At 38.5% G+C, this 26591-nt stretch overlaps 1 protein-coding gene across 8 annotated transcripts in view; it reads right to left on the bottom strand.

Moving 5' to 3' along the window:
* SDK1 (sidekick cell adhesion molecule 1) overlaps positions 1–26591 on the bottom strand; it is a 393578-nt gene that overhangs the window by 99300 nt on the left and 267687 nt on the right. For all 8 annotated transcript variants that reach the window (XM_080556193.1, XM_080556194.1, XM_080556199.1 and 5 more), the window contains 6 exons: positions 20656–20803; positions 19646–19786; positions 16077–16258; positions 7988–8103; positions 4750–4942; positions 1412–1510 (listed from right to left, as the gene is read on the bottom strand). In XM_080556193.1, the coding sequence (XP_080412319.1) occupies positions 1412–1510; positions 4750–4942; positions 7988–8103; positions 16077–16258; positions 19646–19786; positions 20656–20803 (879 nt within the window). The remainder of the gene's footprint in view (positions 1–1411; positions 1511–4749; positions 4943–7987; positions 8104–16076; positions 16259–19645; positions 19787–20655; positions 20804–26591) is intronic.

Raw genomic sequence — 26591 nt, 5'->3', positions numbered from 1 at the left:
GAGGTGGCAGCTCGTTTCTAGGAAAGCAATTCTGCAACACTAAACGCAGCGCTGCTAATTGGTGCTTTACAAGGATGAATATACATCATCTTGCTTAGATAACTAGATTTAGATTTAGGTACCTAAATTTAAGCACTCGGGCTTGAAGGCTTTTGGCCATCCTCACTGAATCAATACTGCTCTGCTTTCAGAAGTCATTAGTTTCTGATCTTGAACCATTTAAATCAATGCATATTTCAGGATGGCTACTATGGTAAAAAGGAAGATGATGATCTGCGTAAAGAATCCACATGTACTATAAACAGCATGGAAGGCATGCATAAGTGGTGCAAGTTAAGAGAAAACACTAACAGAAGCAAGTCCAATCCAAATAATCAGCCCTGTCAAAACTAAAATGTTTCGTGAAATTGGACTGATATAACATTTTAATGCTCAGGGGCCAAAAAAATCTATTTTGTTTGTTGTTCTGTTTTGTTTTTTGTTTTCCCCTAAAATATATTTACTTTCTAAATATTATACTTTCCTTAAAATTAAATGTCGATACACCCCAAACAGAGTATTTTGATCCACATAAAATTACCTTCTCCCTTCCCAACTACAATTTTAGTTCCAATAATTTAAAATTTGGGAGCTTTGTTGCACTTCAAAACCTTGAAAGCCTTTGTTAAATAGAGCGTCCACCCTGTGCAACAGTAATAGTTTCCCATTTGAAAACAATATTGCCTCTGTTGATAAGAATTAGAGATTTTCTCAACTATTTATAGCTGCCTTTATGAAAAATAATGAAGTTGCTGATGTTACATCTACATTGGCACACAATAAATAGATAAATAGCAGGGAACAGTCAAATAGCCAGCTCATCAAAGAAACGAGAGAGTTCTGAACTGCTGTGATGGTTTATACAAAATTAAGTAATGACATGCAAATTCTGTCATGCAGTCCACAGCCAGACCACTTGATCACAGATGAAGGATACTGCTGATTTCAGGCTTGGACTTGATTGCAAATCTTAGCAATGCCAATTCAGATTTTGCAGCTGTAAATTCAACATATGAAACCCCAACCTCTGGGGCAAAGGACAAACACCGTCTCACAAAGTTTCAGAGATTAAGAAACAGAGGTGGAGGTCGTGGAAGACTTAACAAGACCGTAGACTCCATGGGGAGCTGATTTCTAATACAGGCTGCCATTTCAGTGACCACAATCATGAGCTGCCAGTAATTGGACCCGTACTTGCTATAATATGCCCTAGCTGACATTTCAATTACCCAAAAGATGAACCAGGAAACCAGCACTCGCAGCAGCCAGTTCTCCCTAAATGCTCTATTATGCAAACATTTTTTTTTTACTGCAATGATACATTCCTCCACCACCACCTCCTCCAAAAAAAAAGTTAGCAGCTGATACTTGCCTGTAATGATGCCATTTTTCTCTACAGGTTCTTGCCAGCTGACCTTGAGAGACGTGTCCAGAATCTCAGTGAAACTCAGGTGTCCCACAGCTCCTGGCTCTGGCAATCAGAAAAGGAAATCTGTTAACAGGAGAACCCCACTTACTTCTGATCTGATTCATGTGGCAAGGTTAGGGTTGAAGAAATAAAACACTGAGCCGGGGCCAATGGAAGCCTGCTGGAAACATCAGTGAGAGCTGCAGGGGAGAGGGGAGAATGCAAGGTGTTAAGAAGCACTCTGGCTATCATCACATAAATTATTTTATCCAGTCGTCCTCCTAACTGTGCAGAGAACTAAAAAGAGCGGCAGCAGGGGACTTGCACACAATGTGTTCTCTGTCTTTCTTCTTGATCTAATCTAATTATAACAATCAACCTGGCAATCCTGGAAGTGATTGTGTTTGTTGTTTTCCCTCCACTACAGCATGCTGCGGGTACCTGTGCTGCTGTGGGCAGCTCCTCAGGCCTTGTGGCTGTGAGCAACACCACCTGCGCAACCCTCATCTGGAAAGAGCCTTTTGCCTATGCAAGGTCAGAGCAAGGACAGCATCGCTACTTGGATAGACTGTCTCAAAACAACTCTAAAAACTTCCAACATAATGGCAACTATCTTCTGTAAAATGAATACAAGTGTGTGAAACTTTTAAAGGATTTTTATGATGTAGCTCAAGAGCTCTTAAAAATTTCAGCTCCCTAGTGTGCAATGAAAGAGCATAAAATGGAATGACTGTCAAGAATATGCCATCCTCCCTCAATTTTGATCTTCAAGGAAGACATCCTGACTGATTTTTGATCCAACTGCTGTTCTGTCTTCAATCGATGTACTGGAAAAAGGAGTTTTTGTTCACTTTATATTCACTGTGCTTCTGTCATTGGATCCCTGCCTGAGTATCCTCCAGCTCCACTGACATCAGTTGGCAATTTCTCGTCTGCAATTTCATATTTTGTTTCCTCTTCATTTTAGTCCAGTTTCTCATCCCCCTCCAGCTAGGATGAAAAAAAAAAAAAAAAAAAAAGCCTGCCAGTAGGTCGGCTACAACCACATTTGCAATTCTGCAATCCTAGTGAGGAAAATTTCCAAATCCATTCTGCGCTATCTAGTAGTTGAAGCATTACACAGAAAGAACTGCTGATCTGGTAGTGATCTCAGGAATACCTAACAGGAGCACGGCAATTATGTGTTATTCAGGAACACATATCTACACGCATGCAAGCCACAGAACTCACAAAGCTTCACTCCAATTAGCTCCTGCAGTTGCATTCCAATTTTAATGTCATAATGAAAAACAGGTGCAGGTTACACCAAGCCAGGACACATTGCTTCTGACTGGATGTCAGATTTTATTTGACCTACAGTTCATCAGCAAACAGATTTGCTTGCATTATTTTTTTTAAAGAATTGCCTAACTTTGCTTTACAGACAGAAAATTATCACCTGAGAACATGAGTGACAGTCCCTTCAAACCTTTTCCCACTACATAAATCCAGAAACAACTTAGATTCAACAAGTTCTCCACAAAGATACATTATACCATACCACACTTAACTTCTCAGTCATCATAAAAACAATTCTAAAGGACCCAAAATAAAAAAACAATCTTGGTCATCTCTACTGCCTAAGATCCTTGCAGCATGCAGCTGCATATGACGAGAAATGTTTACAAAATAAAAGCGTGGCTTTCTCTTGTTTTATGTTTCATGATGGAATTTTCTTGTGTTTAAAATGGCACGTGATCCCAACATTTCACTGAGATATTCCCAATGTTTTGACTGTGCTCCCTCTCCCCTTTCCACAAAGTCTCTAAGGCTCATTTCCGCAGCCCCTCCTCCTTGAGCAGGAATATTAACAGTCTCTTTTCTTCTTCCCAGCAGATTAATTTTCATGAAATCTTAGGAGTCTCATATCTTTGGCTTCTTGCTCTTCTTTACTCTCTGTAATTAGTCATGGAATCAAAATGTTTTCGGATGGAGAAAGACAGATGGATCTAAGACAGACAGCCAAACACATTTACACTGCCAAAGCCTCATTTCCTAAAGAAAACAGGCAAGAAGTTAATATGACACACAGGAACCTAACGCATGTTTTTCTTTCCTCCATGCCTTTTGCTTTAACTGCAGGTAAACATATATGAGTTTATATTAGTGGTTCATAGATATCTGATAGTTATATTGCTGTCTCTGTGACCTTCTAATATGCAAAGGTTTAAGTCCAGAATCTGTTCTTGGGACACGGGTCTAGCACATGGAGGAGGTGAATCACAAAAGGAAAATCCATGGGAAAGTACTTAATTTTCTTCATATTCTTTCAAGAGTATCTCATGAAAAATTGGATTAGCACTTTGAGCCTCACTTCTCTGAATGTTAATGTTAATTAAATTTTTCTTTACGGGAACATCGACTAACCTAAAAGGTCCTTATTAAGGCAAAGTAGTATTTCTAAAAACAATACCTTAATGGCTGCATTAGACTTTTTTTTAAATTCTGATTTGGATCTCTAAATGTGCAGCAGTGTTTATGATGCTTTGTGAGAGGAAGGCTGAAGCCCTGGCCAGAGCCAAGATCACTGCGGACACACAGTTAGTTATGAGGGCCACTGCAATTTAATTATCTGCAACTGACAGACTAGACTTGTTAGTCCCAAACATGCCTCAAACAAACACTTTCAGGGAGCCACAGAGGCCAAAACATTTTTTTGATGCAGCAAATAATTTATAAGCTAAACGATCCAGCTCTTTTTATTTCATTCCATGAATTTGACTTCAGTTTTAAAGAGTAAAAGCTACTGAATTGTCATGATGCTGTTTTTTCTATTTTATACAAATACTTGCACTATAATATAGATATAGAGATTTTCAATATATTGAATAGCAGAAGGAAACAATCTGAAATTAATCACTGATCTCCACAGTAAGTTCTGGTGTTCAGTTCCTCAGAAGATCAATTCCTATTTATCTGGATGACTAAACATGGACTTAAGAGCATAAGGGTTCACAGACAAACAACATATTGTGTTAGCTGAACCACGCTATGGAGCTTCCTAAGCAATTTAAAAGAATTCACCTAAGTTCAGTTCATAACAAGAAAAATATTAAATGCCCTTCATTTTCCACCTGCTAAAAGAACACATACTGACAACTGGCTGAGGTCATCATCTGATGTGAAGTAACTTAAGAAGAGACTACAAACTGCTTGTAAACCTAAGGTCTGATTTTAAGTGCCCAGATGTGAAAATTCTGGCTTTTATATCAAACCAGACAAAATCTGAGCACTGAGATTCTCTACCAGTGCTCACTACTCACTGTCTTCAAGGGTGCGTAGCAGCTGTGGTGTGCTTCGTGGTCCATCTCCGGGTGTGGTGAAACACAGAACTGACGTATAATAAGTAGTGTATTTCTTCAGGTTGGTGATACATCCGCTATGAACACCGTGAAAATCGGGAGCAATGGTGACCACAGTCACAGTCTCTGGCGCATCAACTGGCCATGCTAGAAGCTAGAAAATTTAAACATAGATGAGCTCTCATTAGAAGCTGCGTCTATTCAGAACTAAAGTATGCTTGGCTGCCAAAACCATCTTAATCTGATTGTAAAAAACAAGCAGTACTGCTCAACTATTGTCAGCTCTGATGCTGAACAGATGGATATAATGCTGTTAATATGGTAACTGGAGGGATGTGTATAATACTTACTAGTGATGGGGGATGTACTGATACCGTGGAGGTATTGCAATTCTCAATTTCTACTACTGAACAAGGCCAAAATTATTGTGAGTGGCTATTTGTGTATTTTGTATAACATGAGTCTTTTGTCCCGCTCTGGGCTGCTCTGTCTACCCTGAACAATCTCTGCTGCTGAAAGGAGGGTAAAGTAAGAAAGGAAATTTCAGTGCTGCCCTGAGATAATATATATATATATATATATTTATATATATATATATATTATTACAGGGTTCCTTGAAAGATTCCGCTGGCTGTGAAGTATAAGAGAGGAGAGGGAAAATCCTTCTTCCCTTTCCACAGCCCTCAGCATCCTACTGACCAAGAATTTTACAGTGATTGACGGTGTGGGGATAGCCACGCTGTGAATGATTCAAAAGGTTCTGGAACTACAGAAAGAATAGTAAATGATCATAAAAACGATTACTACAGTTTTCAACAACTAGGTCCCAAAAGTGAGATTCCTGAAGACATTTTCATGCATTTAAAGTAACATGCCTGTCAAGCCACACTTCTTCCAGGTTTTAGTCATCTCAGTGGATCTTCTGGGTGATCAACGTTTTTTTAGAGTAGAATACCTTGTCTGTAAGTACTTAAATGAAGACTTCAAACTTTGAATTTTAAAACAATTTCTGAAATCATCGTAACAACGTAGGGGTCTAAAGTTTCAAAGTGCTTATGAAACTTCTATTTTGCCCAAAAATCCTTATCTTGTGGATGTTAAAACTTTAGCATGTTAAAATTCTAGGCCTTACTCAGTATCTGTGTAAATCATGCTACTTGTATTGATTTCAGGCTCATAAACATGAACAGATACCTGAAATTATTGAGCTGTATTTGACACATTCAGCTGTCTACTGGCTGATAATCAGACTATACTCCTTGTAGTCAGAAAGCAGTTAGAGGACTATAAGGACTCATTTTGTTAGGAATATTTCATATTTGAAAGGTACACTTTACAACTTCTAAATGCAAATAAATTCCAAAGAAAAGATAAAAATGGAATAATGGTTGATGGAATAGTAAGTTTTATTTTCTTTTCTAAATCACCTTTGTGGATTAGATTTGGCATTTATAACTTTGAGGGACTGAAATTCTCTTTCTCAAGTATTTCATTGCACATTTTTCAGAAAACATGCGCAGGAAATAAAGGTGGATAATTTTGTCAGTTAAGGACAAAATGGGTTTAATCCTTAGGAAAAGCAAAGGCCTAGCTTTGGCTACTACTGTTTATAAACCATACAAAATAAACTATGCAATAGAAGTAACAGTCACAGAAATGTTCTCACACAGTCTTCATACTGCAATTCACAAAGCTCATGAAAAATAGGAATTACAAATCTGTTGCAATTTAATGCAATCAAGGAAATACCAGTAAAGAGAAATTCTGATCACTCCAAAAGTTTTTAATGACTACTGACAAATACAAATAAAGATCTTGATTATTTTATACAATTGATAATTAAATTGAAACTTAAATGAGAAGCAGCTATGCAATGAAACTAATGATCTTCATACTGAAGCCGCCCGTGTTTGAATAAAACAAAGAATAAAAATATAAAGTATGGCTTTTCCAAATCTGACTGAGCTCACCATGTTTGGACTTGCACCAGATAATTATAGCATGTTGCAGTCCACTGAGCCCCAAAAGGCTTTTATTCTCCACAGTCCAAACAGAAGCCAGGTACTACCTCTGTAGGTTTCTGAGGTTTCAGGCTATACTTTTGCAGTCTAAATTCCCCTGCCAGCAACCCAGTCCTGAGAGCTGATCATATCTCTGGGAAAAGAGACACATCTACTTGTAATACTACTTCAGCAGGGAGATTCTGAAAACACCACTGTTCTTTATAAGAAATATATAGATCTGGGCAAAAGTACTGAAACACGTGTACCTCTGTCTCAGTTTCTCCATCACTTTGAGACATTCTTAAGAGAATGATCAAGTCTTCTGAAACTCCTAAAATCCACCTACAATCCTCCAATTCACAGCTTGTCTTGTGAATCACACGTCCTTTTCAGTTCAGCGAGCATTCCCTCACACAACACCTAAATCCAGCTCCCTCCTCCCAGCTAACAAAACATGCCCATCATCCCTTCTCCTGTTCTGCAATTCCTACAAGGTTTCTCTTTCTTCTTTCTATGAATGTTTTTAAACCCTTCCTTTATTATGTCCCTGCTGCTGAACCATGGAAGGAGTTTCTATTAAACAGTCCTTCCTGAGAGACAGAAATAAACCACTCCAGCTACACTCCACTGGGCAGAGGACCACGAAGTGCTCTGTCAAGCACCCTCTACCTACTCTGCACACTGTGAGACATTGCCCCATCAACAGGGACTCACCACGCTAACACCAAGCCATTGAGTACGATTTAAAATTTTACATTCTTACACCTCCAAAATCATCACACTGGGAAAGTTAAGACAAATATTTAGTGTGACATCTTGGTTCCTAATGAAATGAATGGGAGTTTTGCAGTAGAGTAAATAGAAATCTCCGGGCTGACTTTCAGTGGCACAATGATGTGTCTCCTGTGCTGTTTGACATCAAACCGCTTTTTGGCTTTGGAAATTCTCCAGGCAAATGGTATTAGAACTTTTATAATTATAGTTATTATATATATACATAAAATACATATATTAACAATATATAAACCAGCAAATGTTACATGAGGAGCAACAACTGTTCAGTCCTCTCTTCTTTTTGCTTCTTAAAATACACAGTCATTTTGGACATTCATAGATTGTTAAATTTCTAATTTTTGTATATCAGGACTCTTACAGGAAACATTATTTGAAGTTGTAGAAATCTTGTTCCTATTTACCTTGTATCCTTGGTTAATACCGTTGATGAACTGCTGGGGTGGAGGGTTCCAGAGGAACTGGATGGTTGTGGAGTTCACGGCTTCAACTTGCACGTTTTGCGGTGGAGCTGTAGGCACTGCTCCCAGTCAGGCAAGAGCAACAGAAAATGAAACAGAATGGAGGAGAGATTAGAGGTCAAAAGAACCTATTCACTGCCACTCATTAGTCTCAAAGTAATAACAAACCCAAGAAAAGGATGCACTTCCTGTGATATGGTACCCAGCAACGATTTGCAAAGAATGGTAATTGAGTTATTTCTCATTCTGTATCAGAAATTCTTTCAAGGGGAGGGTATGAAATGCTTTCTGTAGCATATAACTCCTCAGATGAGTTTTTCGTAAAACTTGAGACAGAAACTAGATAATGATAGGTGAACACATCTCTTTCAATTATCCATGACTGCACAGAGAATGAAGTTTCACCAAGAAATTTCCTGAGAATTTCTTTTAACACCACACAATTCCCCAGATCATACTAGCAAACATGGGGCCTGCACAATTAAATTTCTAATTGTGAATTATAATCTAGCAACAGCATTTGTTTATTATTTACCACTGCTTAAAAATTAGGACCAGTTATGTCATATGCAATAGATTTTTCTTGGGAATTGGAGATATTCTCATTTTATCTTGATACTATATTCACTCATATATATTAAATTTATTATATATAATCTGAACCAATACAACCTCAAATCTATTTAAACTTGTGTAAACTTTTCATGTCAAGTACTTAATTAGGCAGATTATTTCTCAATACAAAAAAAAATAAAAATAAAAGCTTAGAACATGGAGGCATACTGGCTTCAAAAAACAACACCACCACCGCAACCCACGATGTAAGTATTTTACTATTTAACATAATGTCTCTTTAAATATCTTCCAGGCAATTTCTTCAACTCATTGCTTTAGGATGTCATTTCTTTAGTTCTCAAGAGGAAGGAATACTAATAGTCAGGTCTATTTTTCTGAAATTATCAATTTTGTAGTAAGTTCAAGAAGAAAACTGCTATTTGATTAAAAAAAATAGTACTAATACCCTTTGAATCCTAAAAAATAAGTTTAGTAAAGCTTCAAAAACATGACTATTGACAGCCATGCACATTTGTATTCTGTAAAAGAGGAACTAGCCACAAGTGGTTTTGAAGCTTGAAAAGCTTTGTTCCTTCTGCTTTCAAGAGAAACTTTCTACCAAAGCCCAATGACCTATGCTTCTAAAAAGTAACCACAGTTCCAACTGAGAAATGCTGGTTTGTTCCATACTTTTCAAAAACAGGTCACAAACTTCAAAAGCTTCAAAGTACTTTTTGGAAATTGAGTCTTTGTATGGAGGAGAAATCAAGACATTAAGTTCAAAAATGTAAAAATGTCCCTTTGTCCACCAAAAGCTTTGTTTGAAAGAGACATCCAGGTCCACTATTCTTAACTGGTGTACAAGCTATATAGCGAGGTTGCTGCCAACAGAGCTAGGACAGCGTACACCTAGTCAAAGACATCCACAACCTAGAAATATCAACACACAAATCTGGAGAGATCCAGGAAGATGTGAGGTTTGAAATGACAAGAATATTCACTTTCATGCCTTGTGGCACTAAAACTCTCTGATGGCTTCTGGCTTGAAAATTTAGCTCTGTACATTTGTTTCTTTAACCTCTGAAATTGCATATTATTCAGAATTGTCTTGCCCCAATTTAAAGCCTGATGTCACAATTTATGAACTATTTTTAATTATTGAGTTCTAAAGCCAGAATTTATCTGATACTACTCTAATTTCTTGTTAGAATCCAGGTCTTATTTCTAGCCATGTATCATAATTGCCTGTATGTTTTTGGAAGGTTACAATAATCTTACCAACCCGTAGACATCAAAGTTTTTGTAGTTAAGAGATTCACCAAATCATCCTGATATACAAGTCACTATACAGTCATAATGAGCTGGTTTAGCTACATTCCCTACTATTTTTTTTTTTTTTTTAGTTATTCATGTTCTTTGATGAAACTGTTTATTATGAGAGCCACGATGTACTTCAATTTGCTTTTGTGTTCAATACTTTGTATAATTGATAGCTAATGTAAGATTTTTTTAAATCAAAATTCATACTTTCCTGCATATTGGAATATTTTGATGTTGTAGCTGCCAGTGATTTGTTATTGCAGAAGAAAATTGTATAGGAAACCTTCAAGTTAGTTTATTATCAGAAAGTCATCTGGATATCATAGGGAGATTAATCTCCTTCTGTCATTAAGGCTGAACAGCCAAGCACCCTCCTCTCCACTCATTTCTTTCTGTCGAAATGCTACATTACAACTCTATTAATATGTGCTAAGTTGATTTTGTAACTTATAAAAACTACACAAAAAGTCTGTATCTAACCCATACGCTGTTCACTGACAACCACAGCCAAAGAAATACAGAATTTAGCAGAGGTAGGAAGAGTCTGTTGTTCCCAGGTCACCAGTAACATACAGGTGAGCACCGACGGAAGAGTTAGCAGTACAGCCACTGCCAACAGGGTACTCCCACTGTCTTCATCCTCCTAAAACACTTACTAGCATGCACACTGCTGGCTTCATTTCTAGGGGCATTTTCTTTACTGCAGAACTCCACAAATGCTGTATGATCAACAGCAAATTTCCAGTGATTTCAATAACACAAGGATTTTATTCTAGGGGTCTGATGAGTCTTTTACATATAGTTCAAAATACTGTAATTTTTTGAGAGGAAAAAACCTGCATCAGCAAGCCTCAAGTTTTCATTTATAGTCCTTACTGTAGCACATCTCAAAAGAGCCCAGGCAGGCACTTTAGGATAGGTTTTCTGTAGTTTTGGAAACGTGGATAACCAAATATACTAGTTATTTCTTTTAAAAAGTGAAATATTTTTCTTTCATTAGAGGATAATTTTTTGAAACACAAATAAATAATCATAGCACAAAGAGTACCTGCTATAATAAGAGAAACGGTAAAAATCATGACCAGAAAATATAAACCCTTCAGAATACTGGAAACCATGATTTGTATTACAATTCATCTTTAGAATCTTTATTGAAGAATCAACATCTGCATCACAATGAATGAATTTAAAAGATGAAAAGAACATGGTCTGTCTAAGACGCATAAGCTTAATTATACTGCAGAAGTTGTAATATAATACATTTTTATATTTTTAATCAGTAAAATATTGGCATCATGACCTCAAATTTACTTCAAAGTGACAGTATAAAGTTCTTCTTTTATGTCCTGATCTTAAAGACTTTCTTGGGTATTTGAATAGTTTTGCATTAAAAAGAAAAAGTTTGATAGAGCTGACCTTCTGGTCAGTTCGAAACTCAGATACTTTTCCAAGATCATGGTTAGCACCTTGCTGAAGCTGCAACTGTCTGCATTAAGAATTTCCTAACTTAGTGGTGGATGGCTATCCTCCTCCTACAAGTTTCTTGTTGTCAAGCAGTACAAGAGCTACCAATGTCAAACAGTTGTTTCAAAAGTAATCCCCACGTGTTTACAAACTCAATTTTAAAATCCAATCTTCATGATGTTTGCAAGTATTCCTAAACCATCTCACCCTGGAGACCCACCTGGGAGTCATCTTGGAAGTGCAGATCAAATTGGTCAGACAAAACCAACTGTTACTTTCTTCCCTATAAAGTTCACACGGTTGGAAATCTGTTAAGAGCTCAGCTCCCGGGACTGCAAGCTAATGTGCAGCATTCTAAGTAGAAAAGGTCATGGAAGCACTCTAGATAAAAGCCATTAAAAGGGTTTGGCTGACAAGATAATTGAGAGAAGAGAAGGCATTAAGGTTAAGCATGTGTACATGTAATTATTCTGTCTGTAGCTATGTGCAAATAGCATGTAAACCCCACACAGATTCCAACGGACAGTCCGCTGTTCTTAAATACCGACCTTCAACAAAGGCTTGTGGAAAAGCGCGCTGCTCCTCCCAAGCTCCTGAGTTAGCAGCTTCCATGTCTTAGCAAGGCAGGCTCAGGGAACCACAGGTTTTCCTCTACATGAGGATGCAGTTTTTCCTTCAGTGCACTAGCTTGAGGTGCTAAGCTGCATCAGCTGGGAGCCGTGGGGAGAGCCTGCTGCAGGAGCATGCTACTCCTCCTGTGAAGCCTCTTCCCCTCCACACCTGGCCAACAACATTTGCTCTGCTTGGAACTGCAGCAGGTGCATAGAAATAGTGGTCTCTGCTGTTCTACACATGCCAATATTTGAAATTCAAAAGTGTGAGGTTTGGCATAAACTGAAGAGTTTTGCTTCCTGCAGCTGGGAAATGCCTTTTTTCCTTTCTCACACGCCTCTCACAAGGACCAAGTTTTACTTCTGTAGCAAGAGCTGGGAGCCAGAAGCCTCACCGAAACAACTGGTAATTCACAACCTTTGTGAAATCATTAAAAACAACAACAAAACAATAGATGGGAAATGACACCTAACAGTGGTAAAACTGAGAGCTATAAAATCCAGATGCTACAACTCCAACCTGCTTCTGCACAGGAGCAGCTCGGCCAAAATGACATTCACGGACGCTTCCTGGCTGTTGGTAAGTTCCCCAAACAAAGTGAATCATTAAGATGATTTTGGCAAAAAAAGTCTAAGAGAAAATTAAGGACTCTTTTACCTGAGACAAACTGAAATGCTTGTAGAGGACACCCCTTATTCAGAGATTTCCATTTCAAGATTACTTCCTACATAAAGGAGGAAGTTTTCAGTCAACTGAAACAGATAACAGATTTCTCCAGTTCTTCTATCTCAGCCCTTACGAATTCCTCTAATTCAACTCCTACTGCCTGTGGAAAAAAACACTTTGGACCTGCTCAACATGCCACATCGTCCTTCTGTCCTTCCTGTACACCATCAAGACTCACTAGTCTGCTGACTCTCCCAGACTTTTACTCACAAAGGGCCTTTCCTGACCTTTCAAGGCGTCCATGCACAGCAAGCAGGGAAAAATAAAATAATATCAAACTACATGCTGAGGCTTACAAACTTCAGGATATAAGACTGGCTTTTGGAATATGCATCAAAAGAAACACTTAACAGCTAAAGTAGAAATAAAAGTAGGTTAATTCCAATGTAAATTGTCTTAAGAAAGATCTGCCTCTACTTACAAGCCTTGCCTTGGCTAAATCTAAAGAGCGTTGGATGTTTTTCAAGGAGAGAAAAGCTTAGAAGTGTTCATGCTAGTGAGATTAAAGGGACAGTAAAAAATGGAAGATTCTCAAATCAGCCTGCAGGAAAAGGTAAACGTGTCCAACAGTACTGAGCAGAGACAGTATCAGCGCTATCCACAAAGATGTTTATACATCTCACAAAGCTACTCATATGAAAAAGTACTGGAAAACTTCAGTTTGTCATATGGCAATGAAAAGTCCTGCAGGACACTATTTAAATAAGAAAAATTTGCCCTGTGCAGGAGGCTGGCACAAATCCCTGTGAAAAGTAATATCAAAGTAAGGAACAGCTGGAGAAGCTCTGATGAAGAAAGACCTATATACCCAGAGCATCAAAGGATTAGGCTGAATATCACTCTGAAAAGACTTTCAAGATTTAGAGACAGTCAAACTGTCTGACCCTAGTGCTAGGAAGTTCAGTGCTTTGCCAGTAAGTCTTTCTGACATTTTATCTAGCTGACATTACGTGCCAGTCTCGCTACAAGTTTAGATCTCTCAGCATCTTGCAAGTTTGGCTACATTCTAGAAACTGGTGATTTTTGAAGAGCTTTGAGCAGCTGATTAGTTATCAGTGGCTAACACAATGCCAGAGGACTAATAAGGGATTAATGGACTGGGTTCTGGTATAAATCCACAGCTTATATGGCCAGTCAATATTCTTCCCGACAAAGATGCCAATGTGCTGATCTGCTCCCGCCAACGGCTTGATCTGCTCCCAGTGTTCATTTCCTGCCAGGCTTTGACTGCACAGCACATTTGATTAATATGAGGTATTTCAGGTATTTTTCATCAGCAGACAGACAGGTTCTTGCCAGAACAGCTCACATCATTTAATGCACGTCAGAATAGAGGTGGTGGTGGTCATAGTAGGAGAGGGGGATGGATGGGAGTGTGTCTTTGACATTTATCTCGGCTCACATTAAAATCGGCGTATGATTTACAAGGCAGTTTTACACACTGCTTTTTCTCACTCTTGCTGGTTTGGTTTAGGAAGGACATTCTAGAGCAAGAAACAACCACTGGCCTTTCCTGTCATTTCCCAACTACTAGACAGACAAATAAGGAGGGTTATGGACAGTAGGGCATTACTTATCAAGACTTTATTTTAATCCAATTTCAGATGATACTGATACCACCCAACCTTCCTTCTTTTCAACTCTTAAGTGTAAAAAGGCTTCAAACTCTTTTTAGAGCAGACTTCAGTGATTTGCACAGATATCCAGAAGGGCATCCACTAGAAGATGACAGCATCCATGAAGTAATTATTTATTGCTATTATCAAATAGTGTTATAAAATAAATAACAAAGATCCATTTTTTTTGTTCATGTCTACCCACTCTTGAGCAGTTAGGATACAGAGAGAAACTATATAGAGATAAACTGGCCACTGCAGGTTGTCCTGCAGTCTAAACATTCTTGATAGTTAATACGAATGCAGGACTGATTACTCTTAATTTATAACAGAGGATTTATATCCTTATAAATGACAACAGACAGCCAATCAATAAAGGATGATAGTAACAGCACATAATATCAAGGGAAATTAGAGTCACTTGCAGGGTTTAAGGAAAAGAGTGTGAAGTCCAAACCTGAGTCTTAACAGATGGAAGGCTAAGGTGATATGATAGCCTAACATGTCCAAATAAACAAAGTAATGAACTGCAAGCATATTCTCAGAATAGATTAAATTCTTTGTGCAAACCAGTTCTCAGCAGAGAGCTGGTCTTTAGTGGGATACAAAACATTAATCCTGGCTGTAGAGAGAAGACTTTAAAAAGAGCATTTCAAGGTCTGCTATAAATACTTCTAGAAAGAGGTTGAATGTGTCTAGACTCCTCTAAACTGTGAAACTTCAGATGCCCTAAGACAAAATATGGATAGATTCCTGTTTTAATTGTTGTGGTTAATTACTATTGCATGCAAATAATCTTTTCTTAAAGATCTCCCTACAATTCAAACTATATCTAATCACATTATAATGTACTCCTAGTAACAATTAACAAACAACTACACGATTTTCACTGATTATAAATTAACTGATGTACTGTAAAACTGCAAGTTTCTAAAATAGTTTGTTTTATGACCAGTAGAGACCACATACTGTCCAGTGCTCAGAATCCAGCATAGTCCTGCCATTATGAAATATAAAAAAGCTTTAAGGACTTGGTACTTAATTATCCTACAGATTTTTATACCAATCTAGAGGTGTAAACATGCCTTACACTGGTTGTAAAAAGTAATTACATATCCTTTTTTTGATGCAATTTATATTCTTTTTAAAGCACTTACCAGAAAGGTATGGAAGAGCCATAGCATAAAAATTAAGGCTCTGAAGATCATTCTGTCTTCCTCTTTGCAAATGTCTGAAATGCATCATCCCTGAACTGCTACCAAACATACTTTCTCCAAAGGCTCTATTTCTCTTTCTACAGTTCCTTTCAAATTTATTCCAAATTTCTAAATCAAGTTATTCTGTGATCATCAAATCTAACGATGCTGGTTTGCTCTGCATTTGTCTCCTATATTGTGTATGTGGCATATTGCATATCCTGACTGCCGTAAACCCAATTCCTTGCCATATTCTCTATGCCTCTCCTGTCAGAGTAGTCTCAGTCACTGCATGTCACACATCCCTTAAATCCATTCCACGGGACCCACAGCTTTTTCTACAACAGAGAGCGCAATAGAGTCTCTACTTAGGCACTTGAAACTTGTGTTTTCTACTTCTTTCCAACCCAACAAAGATGTCTTTCAAATATGACTGAACTGACCATCCATTTTACAATTGTTAGGTGGGACTATCAGAGAGTGCATATTCTCCTTAGGAAATTGTGCTTTAAACTCTGACACATACAGTTCCGATTTGCTCACCTCCCTGTAAAGTGTACTCTGTCACAGGTCTGCTGAACGCTCCCAGCCCAGCTCCATTGTAAGACGCCACCTGGATTTCATACTGGGTCCAAATGATCAGGTCTTTCACTAAGCAGTAGTTAATTTCTGCACTGGTGATGTTCTTATACTGGTATTCTCCAGGGAGGCCAGCCAGGCGATACCTACCATATGGGAAGAAAAATTTGCTGTTAATTAGTTGGTATCAATTACAGAAAATATCCTGACTAGCAAAATAGCTTCCTTTGTGAAGAAGCAATATCCACACTTTTACAGCCGAATTATACAAAGAATAATGAAAAATTATCAGAAACAACAGACTAACTGCTGATAAGACCACGTCTTGTTTGACTGCTATAGTATTTATAATCTGATCTCACTGAGATTACATGCGTAGACCTAAACAAAATGGGTATTTTAACCTGTTTTATGGCTGTGGAAAAATTACAGCTTCTTAAACGTGGCTTGTCTAGTAAAAAATGTGATTTAGTAGAAAAAAATAGCCCCAATGTGATTTTTATCAGGGTGCTGCTGTAAATTAGCTTGAGGAATGTTTTTTTTTCCTTCTTTGAAATCTGAAAAGGAAGAATTCTGGCAGGCTCTGACCTTCTAGAGCTACGGGCACTGCCATCTCTGGCTTCCGCCAGGATTCACTTCACAGCATGATTAAAATAAGGACTGAATACATTTGAGATTGAAGGACTGGTTAAGCACAAGGATTCCTGGAGGAGGGCTGTACCAAATAAGGCTGAGTGGTAGACATCCTGATAAACTTTCTACTAAGGCATGGAAAGCTGGAAAATGGAATATATTTTCCCCTGTAAAAACTGCGTTGCAGAAAACAGAGCCCTTTTGATGCATCTATTTAGGCCAAGAAACTACGAAGAATAAATAAATTATAGAAAACAAACAAACCCTGCAAATCTGTGAATGTGAATAATACTGTTTGTTTTCCTTCCTTTATTAAAATGGTACAATGGATGTTTACAATATGCTAATTCACATCAAATCAGAAACACAGAGACCAAGTAAGGGGCATGAGGCATTACTGTTCCACAGAGCAGGCAAATGCAGGAACATTTGAATTCTTATTCACGCACAACTTGTACATGCTCATATTCATCTTTTGCTACACAATAAGCACCAAAATCTTATTGGCACAGAACAATTTCACTGACATCTTGCAGTCTGATCTTAAGTTATCTGAGTTAAATTGGTGCAATTTCTACAGCTAGACAACTTCTGCATCTACTTCAGCCACAGATTTTGTTCTAAAATCTCCTCATAAAGAGATCAGTTCTTAATCACTGACAACCCCTCTTCTCTGCTGAGGAGTTCCTTGCCTGACTGTATTTTGTCATAGTTAATAACAACTGTGATGTTACAATTCCATTTGTGAAATAGAAATGGAAACAAAGAAATATCAGCTCTCAGCTGAGTTTATTGAATCGTCTTCATCTTTTTCTACTTTATACATCTACCTTCTCCTTTCTTTTGTCTCCTGTGAAGGTTGTATGCATCCTGGCAAAGTCAATTCTTTGTGCAGCACTGTTTTGTCTCACACCTAGCAGACAAGGTGTGGAGTGCTCCTGTGATTTAATCTATTATGCTGTTAGCATGGCACTCCTCTGAATGCAATACTGCCAGTGAGAAAAAGGGCAGAGGAAGAAGGCCAGTTCAGAAATGTCATGTCTTCATGATTTTTCTCACCATAGACTTTGATGTATACTCTGTATGACTTGTGCAGTGCACCTTCACTTTTAAAGATCAGGTGCTCCATCAATTTAGTATCTTGCATCTCTTCAGCATCGGATCTCTAGGATGCACAGTGGTTTTCATTTTGTTATACCTTAATACTACAGAAACCAATGCAGGAAGACCTTTCTTCAGTGCACATATTGTTGCGGCCATGTATTTTGACTTGGAAGAACAGCTTGGTTTATTGCCTGGGACAGTTGTGCTTTTATATGATAATCTTAAATTCTTTTTGATTAAATGCTTTCTTTGTGGTCTAGACAAAGCATGTAGACATCAAAAATGTTCACAGATTGACCATAACGAATATGATCAGTCTCTATTAAAATGGAAAGATACATTATAGGGAGGACCAGGATCAATTATGCTAATAATTGTTGGCATCACTGAAAATGCTCTACAGAGAAAACAGAACAGATTGCCAGAGGATTGCTTTCTCAAAGGACTTGATGTTGAGACTGGTTAACTCACTACAAGTAGCTAAGGAGTTAATCCTATCATTAGGTAGGCCGGTTTGAAGGAAAGAACTGTACAGACATTTGTACCCTGTGCAAACTGGTACCCAACTCTCTTGACAGGATTTTAGCTATAGACAGAAGCTAAAGCATCTTTCCCCACCTGTCACTGATGACCGGCACAGCTTTCAAAATGAGTTCAGCGCTTAAATACAAAGGCACTTGCACAAGTGGCTCACTACTGTAAAAGGCTCTGTGCAGGTGACAGGGAGATTAACAGACTTCAATTCTGCCTAAAGAATGAAGGAACGTTCTATTTTGGGAACTCACCAACACTAACATCACAAAAGCATTTCCACCCGTGCCAGCAAAAGTAGGAGCACAGAATGAACAGGGTGTTGGCATTTAGACTGTAGCATTTAGTTATATTTTAGTAGGTCTGGAGGACACTACATTAAAAATGTCAGCAACCTGCCTACAATAAGCTGTAACCATCAGCTGGAAATATGTCAGTGGTGGTATAGTGCTAGGGAGTCTTCTACAAACACTCTGATTTAGGTAACATCTCCCTTACTACAGGCAAGGTCCTAGCTGGCTGCTAACATTACACAAAACATGGGAAGCCAGTAGGCTGTAGATGAATTGGGTGTAGATGAATTCCGTTTCTCTTTAATAAATACAGCTGGGATTGAAAGAATCGTACTCAACTGACCAATTTTCAAAACCAGATCAAGGTCTTCCCCAGACCAAGGTCTGCCATGAAACATTACCTGTCATTCCTCCCTCTCCATTTTGTTTGGCAGAATACTGAAGGTTATTGATTCTATTCTTGCTCTTCCATAGAGCAGGAGCCCTTTGTGACTTTGGTAAGGTAATTGACCTTTCTAGCAGTAGGCTGAGATTGCAATACGGACATATACATCTGCAACGCATAGGCTGCGCTGTACCAACTTCCCTTGTAAACAGTTTCCGTTCTTGGTGCTTCACTTCACTTCACTTTAAAAACGGAAAAAAAATATCAGGATGCTGAGAATCTCCATAGGATGCTAGTCCACACAGCAGGCCCATTCAGAGTAGCTATCAGAGTAAAAAACAAACCAGAGTTCACTAACTCTTTACTAAGACGGGCCAGAATTCAAATGTCTGTACCCTTGGGATCATTTGAACAGAGGCAATTTCTCATCTGTAGTAAACCAACGCAGCAATGGCATTTTTAAATAACTAACATATATAATGGAATTAAGAATAGTTTTTCAATACCTTATTCAAACATAGCATTAAGAACTCCCTCGTGCATACAAGAATCTAGCTCCAGGCTTTCCAGGGTAAGAAATTACTTACCTTAGGATGTACCCGTGAAGAACTCCATTATGTTCACTTTCAGGAGGAGGTTGCCACTGGACCATGATAGACTGATTAGTGCGCCCACTGGCCACTATGTTTTTAGGTGGGGCACTAGGTGGCTCCTCAGGCAGCATCAACCTGAATACAAAACAACGTGAGGGAGGTAGGTGTTGAAATAAATGACAGGTAACATTTCTATTTCATGTATCCAACTCCATGTGAACCAGTATCGTTTATCAAAGTCTGATCACTAGAAAGAAATATAATGCTGATCAAACTGCTGAAGACATGCATGAAATAGTTACAACAAATCAACATAATAAGAAATCAGTTAAGCAAGCAACAAGACAGACAGTGGAGGTAACCTTATTCTCTCTGAATCACCCAGGCTGCTACAACTCTTTAAAAAGATTACAAGCCTGAATGAGTTAGAGCTCAGGTCCAGTGTCTGTGACTCCTTCCAAATTGTTTCTTTCAGCTCTTTCAATATTTTTCATATCAAACTCCTACATTTTGAAAAAGCCATTTAGAGTTCAGCTGTTCTGCAATTCAAGCTCACAGCAAGCTTCGGTTCACATAGGAAGGGGGATGCATTTGAAACCAAATTTGATGAAGCCATCCTTCTATGTCACATCTGGATGAATTGCAGAAGTGACATTGCAATGATTGGGTGAAAGCTGTACTCCTTCCAGGGATAACTGCAGTGACTTAACACAATAAGAAAAAAAATATTTGAGTTGCACACACTTATTTGACCATCTTCCAAGATTCTGTTCAGCTGATACTCTGGAAATACGAGGGCACCTCTCCCATTGTGTGCTGATATCCTGCATTACCTAATTGCCATTATCACCAATTACTAGCAGCTGCAGAGCACTCTCCAGAGACCTGGGTAATAATAACTGTTCCACTTCCCAGCTACTGTGCAAAAGATAACTTTATGTTATTCACTCACAACAGTCAGCATTTTTTTTCGCGGAGTACACAGGAACGTATTTTTACTGTACCTGCTGGTCTCAGAGCTGTACTGGCCTTTTCCCACCTGGTTAACCGCACACACCCTAAACTGGTAGGTTCGGGCTGGAGTTAGTCCGCTCACAGTGACACCGGTCATTTTGGGGTCAAGATTTGATAGGTGAACCTTCCAGGGAGAATCTGTTGGAATAATTAACGTTTGAGAGAGATCGGAGTGCTTGTTAAAAGCGCTGCAGAAGTGAGAAATTGTCTCTGACTGCACAGAGCTCTTTGTGTTTGTTTTCCTCAGAGGAACTTTAGGAAGAAGTTTCTTTTTCAGCAAAAGAAACCTTCCTGTCAGCCCACATGGTTATGCAGATTGCATATTTGTCTACTGGAAAGTGATGCTGCACATGTCATGGCATAATAAATAAAAACTATATTCATTAACATTTTAATAAAAGAGGAAACAAGCATGATAAAGACAGATGGGCTGTGTATTTCACAACCCATCTGTTTGGCAGGCCATTACAACACCACACCCATGAGTGGCTCTGGTGGAAGGACTGTAATGAAATTCACAGGCAGTTTGGAATATCGTTGTACCCAGCTTGCAGGCAGGTGTAGAAGCGTTACGCTCTCTGCCAAATCAGCCCTTTGCTGTAAGACCTGAGAAAGCTTCTGCTGCAGATCCTACATCTGCAATTTTTTTTCCTAGAGATAGTATATGGCATTCAGTCTAATCATTTCCTAGGAAGGTTCCCTGATATAAACAGTCCCAGCAGTACCATAAAACCCTTGTTGTCAGTTCACATACTTCACATGCCGAGTTCCTCTGATGCCCGAACTATATTTTCAAGTTTTCAAAGAGGTCAGAAATGAAACATGTTGAAAATTAAATATACTGACTTCTTTTCTTCCTGGGCTGATGTCATATATTCTCTCCAAAGTCACGACTGAAACCGTCAAGGAGATGTGACATTTGGTCTGTGTTGCAACAGTACAGCAATGGAATCAGCCAACTTAAAGATTTGTTCAGATTTTAAATAATACCAGCTGTTTTCTTGCTCCCTGCTCAAAATTACAAACACTTTTGGAAATTACTGAGGAGCTAGCTGTAGATTTTGGCAACATATCTGTGCATGTTGCTCATCAGAAGTGCATTGCAGCTCCTGGCAGGTGACCTAGACGTCTGCCTGAAAATGAAGATGAGATGTCCCAAATGTGGAAAGCTGCTAAACTTCACACCAAGATGCAAACCACTAATTTAGCGCTTTTCTGGCAGATTCCTTAGCAAGTTTAAGTCTGCTGGGGTATGATGCCATTTGGGTTATAAAGGCTGCATCTTCAAGTTATTCAGGATATATTTACTCCAGTAATGGCTTTCTGAGAGGAAAGTCTTTTTTAACAGGAAAACTGACACAGCAGAATACTGGGAATGCTGGAGAAGGACATTTGCACAGCAGTCAAGTTCCATCATTGGTGATTGTTGTTGATTTGCCATCAGTGGCTTCTGCTGCAAGATCTGGAGCGCAATTCATCTTAGCTGAACACTGGGCTTCTTTTAGAAAGCACTCAGAGGAAGGATACCTGTGCTGACATTGGCTAGGAGTTCTGTGCACTCTAGTTCCTTCTTTCTTTAATCAAGCTTCTCTTGAGATTTTACAAACAACCGTTCACCTTGTTACATCCAGAGTGCACAGTAACAAATCAAGATAAGCCAAAGTTAAGGTATGGCTGACTTAGTAAGCTGCCTGAAGCTGCTGCATTAAGAAAACGGAAGAACAGACAACACTAAGAGAGCAAAATACCCTTGTATGAGCTACTTGGGTAGTGGTCCATTTCCTAGAGCAAATCAGTTTCATTTGTTTACTGCTAGTGTAAACACCACCTGAGAGTGCTTAACCCAAGCAGTTCAATGTAGTGAGCAGTTTGATTCAACAACAGGGCCTATTAATCTCTTCAGCACCTTGGGGCTTTGCTCTGTTTATATGCTGCATCTGTAGAATACTTTATTTATTCTTCTTCCTCTCCTGGTGGAAGATAAAAGATCTAGCAGAAAGAGAGATTAAACTGAAAACTAATATAAACGAACCCTATTCATCTCTTGGGCACTCTTTCCTTCGTAAAGGAAAGTGGTTTGGGGGGGATTTGCTTGCTCATGGAGCAGTGGATACAGTGAGTGTTCAGAGTATCTTTAAAATTTAAATGTCAAGGTTTTTTTCTTGACAATTAATAAACTAAACATTTTGAGAGGCTGTTTTCCCACCTTAAATCCAGAACAAACCCCAGCGTTGTACAGAAGTTCATTTTACCATGTAGAAAAGCAATTCTAGCATTGGAAACATTCCATAAGATTTTCAACACTGACTCTCTTCTCCTTCAGGGATGACTGTCACTTGCCTGTCCCAGGAAGCCTGGAGAAGTTCCACGGTGACAAGAGACTTGCCAGGTCGAACTATTAAATAAATCTCTGTTATATTGAACAGACCCCACTAATCCTTCATTTAACTTAAGCTGCCCAGAAAGTACGCTGGGCTTTGCTTGCTTGCTCTTCTGCTGTAATTGCCACTCTCTGAAAAACTTTCATGTTTAGTTGTCTGTCTTCTTAAGGGTATTTGGTATTTTGAATTAACTCCGATGGCCTCTCCAAGTTAATTTATTGGAAACCAAGAATCTCACAGGCTGTTCTCTAGCTTATAATATGAATTTTCACCTTTGAGAAATGACTTCTGTTCTGTTAAGAATTTTTGGATGCATTTGTGATATGTTTGATAACACTGGTTACTCACCAACCAAGAGGCATTTCTTCTATATTTTCCTATCTACCTCACAACTCTTGCACTAATTGCAAGTTCCTCAAGAATCATTTCCAATTTGATATTACAGAATAAATCTATTGCATAAATCTAATTTTTACAGCTTTGGAGTACATTTCCATCTCCTTTCTTCTCCAAGGGTTTAGCACTGACAGTACTATTGGAATTTACTGTCCTACTGGAGTTTACTGAATTCGTCTTTCTTGACAGTATGATATTGCAAAAAGCTCAAATAAAAATGAATTGGCTCATCCTTCCTTTGGTAGGACTTCAACAAGGTATACCACTGGCCTGAGAAAAAGTATCTGTTTGCACTATCATATATAGGCCTGCATCACCATTGTAACAAACAACAGAGTTTTGATTTGAACAGAGCTTTGATTTTTGCAAAGATTTACCTTTGTGTTCAATTTTTATCATTTGAATATTCCTACCAAATTCAGCAACACAACTCACAGACTTTCAGTTAAGCTAGTACAGATGCTCTTCATAGGAGCTTTAATTATCTCCTCATTGAAATGACGTGATGAATAGGGAGAGTTGTATCATTACATCGCACAGATATCCCAGAATACAATAAAACAAAAATGGGCTTTTATGTTAACTGTACTCAGCAGAATTCTCTAAGTATTAATTCACTTGTTCAGATAAAAAACCAGTCAGCATAATTTTTGATTAATCCTTGAAATCTAAACTTTTTTTTGGGAATAAAATATACGGAATTCCTTCCAACTGCATGAACATCCTCCACAGGAATTCCTCGGTATGCTGCAACAGGGGTTAAACAGGTCACAAAACATCCACAAATTATGTTAGTGCAAATAACAACGCATGCTACTATTTATTTGAAAATCTATTTCAAATGGTGGTTCACTTTCCCAGCTCTGTGTGGGCAGGAATACTTAATGACTGTGTTTCCCTGGAACTGTGCTTTTCAAATTAGATTATAAATTTGCCCCCAAATGTTTAAGGCCATATGTCTCAAATCACCCACAGACACAGTCTACTGTGAATACTTGTAATTTGAGAATTATTACATTGTGCCAAATACATTCATTTTAAAAATTAGGTGACTTGGTGACTGGAGTTGTTCATATTTCCAGCAATTTATGTGCACGATCTGTCACTGTTTTTTTCCTCTAATTAAAATAAGTTTTTTATATCTCTTTACTGAATTGAAATTAATGAAAAGGAGTTCTAATCCATGCCAGGTGGATTGACACGCCTCTCTCTAATGTAGCTAGTAATTAGTCCCCTGAAATCTACGCTCATTATTTTGAACCCTCTTCAGCTAGTTCTCTGAAACAGATACTGTTATTATGTATTCACTTACGGTATGTGCTTCAAAATGTACAATGGATCCTAAATGCTATTAGGAAATAATTCAAAGCAAAACAGCTAAAAGAATGAACAAAACTAGGCTACATTTTGGCACCTGTAACAGTAAAGCAAAACCCATGTATTAAAACTCCACAGATCCAAGAATAAAGTCTTCTATGCAGATTTGCTAAAATAAATCATAATTCTCATGTCCCTCCCTAACCTTTAGATGTGTGAAAACAAACTGGGATTGGGATGTTAAACATATTGCACTGCTGCTGACAGTGAAAGAGCTACAGACACAAGGATGTGAGCACACGACGGGCATATGCCGAATCCCTGACAGTTGCTCTTTCTGCAGCACAAACGGGACCGATGGAAAACCTGAAAGGAAGTTTTCTTTGAAAAGCAAAGAGAGATTCTGCACAGTCATATCAGACAAAACTATACCTACATAAGATCAAATGTCAGCTTCATTCATGAACATGACATGGGGGGTGGGAGGGGAACATGACAGCACCAAGGAAATATGCTGTTTTCCAAAGGAGTGGAAGGTCTGTAGAAACTAGATATTGACTACATGCTACTGAGATCAAAACGACCCTCAAAAACAAACACTTCAAGAAAATAAACGCAAAACAAGACAGTGACAGTATGTAAACAAAGTCAGCTTTGCAAACCAAAGTCACTGTTGACATTGTTCCACTATTCTGTTGACATCTCTAAAGCTGAGCAGTAACATATGAAATTAGAGAGCACGGTAAAAGTGGAATATTCAGGGGCTTAAATTCCTCCCTGTCCTACTTCTATGAGTAACCATTTAGAGACCAGGCATAAAAGCAAAGTAAATACAGAGACGAAAAATCAAAGGAGAGCAAGATCTAGAATATTTCTGGGAGTTCAGATGCTCAATGCACAAGAAGACTGGTCTCTGTTTGGTTTTCGCAGCTGCAAGCTTGCTGAAGTAAACATACCTATGATTTGTGATAATGAGACTCTCTCAGTGGTTGATTGCAATGCCATCAGCCAAAATTATTGGATCTATCATGGAGCGAGCAAGAGTTCACAGGATCCCGTGGAGTTCTGAGAGACTGCATAATTTCTGGAGTTGACTTTCACTGAGCCTTCTACAGATTTCAGCAAATGAATTATAGCATTTTTGAAATGATGGCATATCTACCCCATTCTCTTACTAGAACTGCAAAACATCCTTGTGATAACGACGCTGAAAGACCTTCCAAACCTCACCAGGACACCAAGTGAGATGCCTCTTCTCTTATGGCCCCAAGTGCGTATGCTCGGTCAGCTCTTTTCTGCCTCCATGTAAACACAGCTCTATTACCTTTGCATCATGTCCCCAGACTGGGAATTTGTTAACTCATCTCTGTCAAAGCCACTGGGAGTCATGAAACACAAGGGTAACAACCCTGGGTGAAAAGAACACATAAGGAGAAGCAAACATGCAGTACTGGCCGGTAGGCAATAGGAAGAGAAAGAGAGAGAAGAGCGATAAGAAAACAGATGGTGATAAAAAGGTGCAGTGGGGTGGGAGCCAGAAGTCCAGAACGCTGTGAATTTTCTGAGTCATTCCTTATAAATAAATAAATAAACAAATAAATCAGGAGTCTTTGCTCTAAGACAACCGTTTTAAGGACAATGGTCCTAGGCACGACTTGAGATTTCCATTAGAACACTGCACTTTGCTCAACAGATGTCATTGATCATCAGTTCTGGGACCTCTGTATCTGAAAAGTTAGGTACTCCAGCCTGCAAAGCACAAGGGTTTATGTGATTGGAAGCTCAAGCTTCATCTCAAACTCCCTGTGTGGCAAAACAAAATGCTACTCTCT

The sequence above is a fragment of the Anser brachyrhynchus genome (genome assembly GCF_964034855.1).
Source record: "Anser brachyrhynchus genome assembly, chromosome: 15".
Classification (NCBI taxonomy): Eukaryota; Metazoa; Chordata; class Aves; order Anseriformes; family Anatidae; genus Anser; species Anser brachyrhynchus.
The sequence above is the reverse complement of the archived record's forward strand: the minus strand, read 5'-3'. Positions and strand labels throughout refer to the sequence as shown.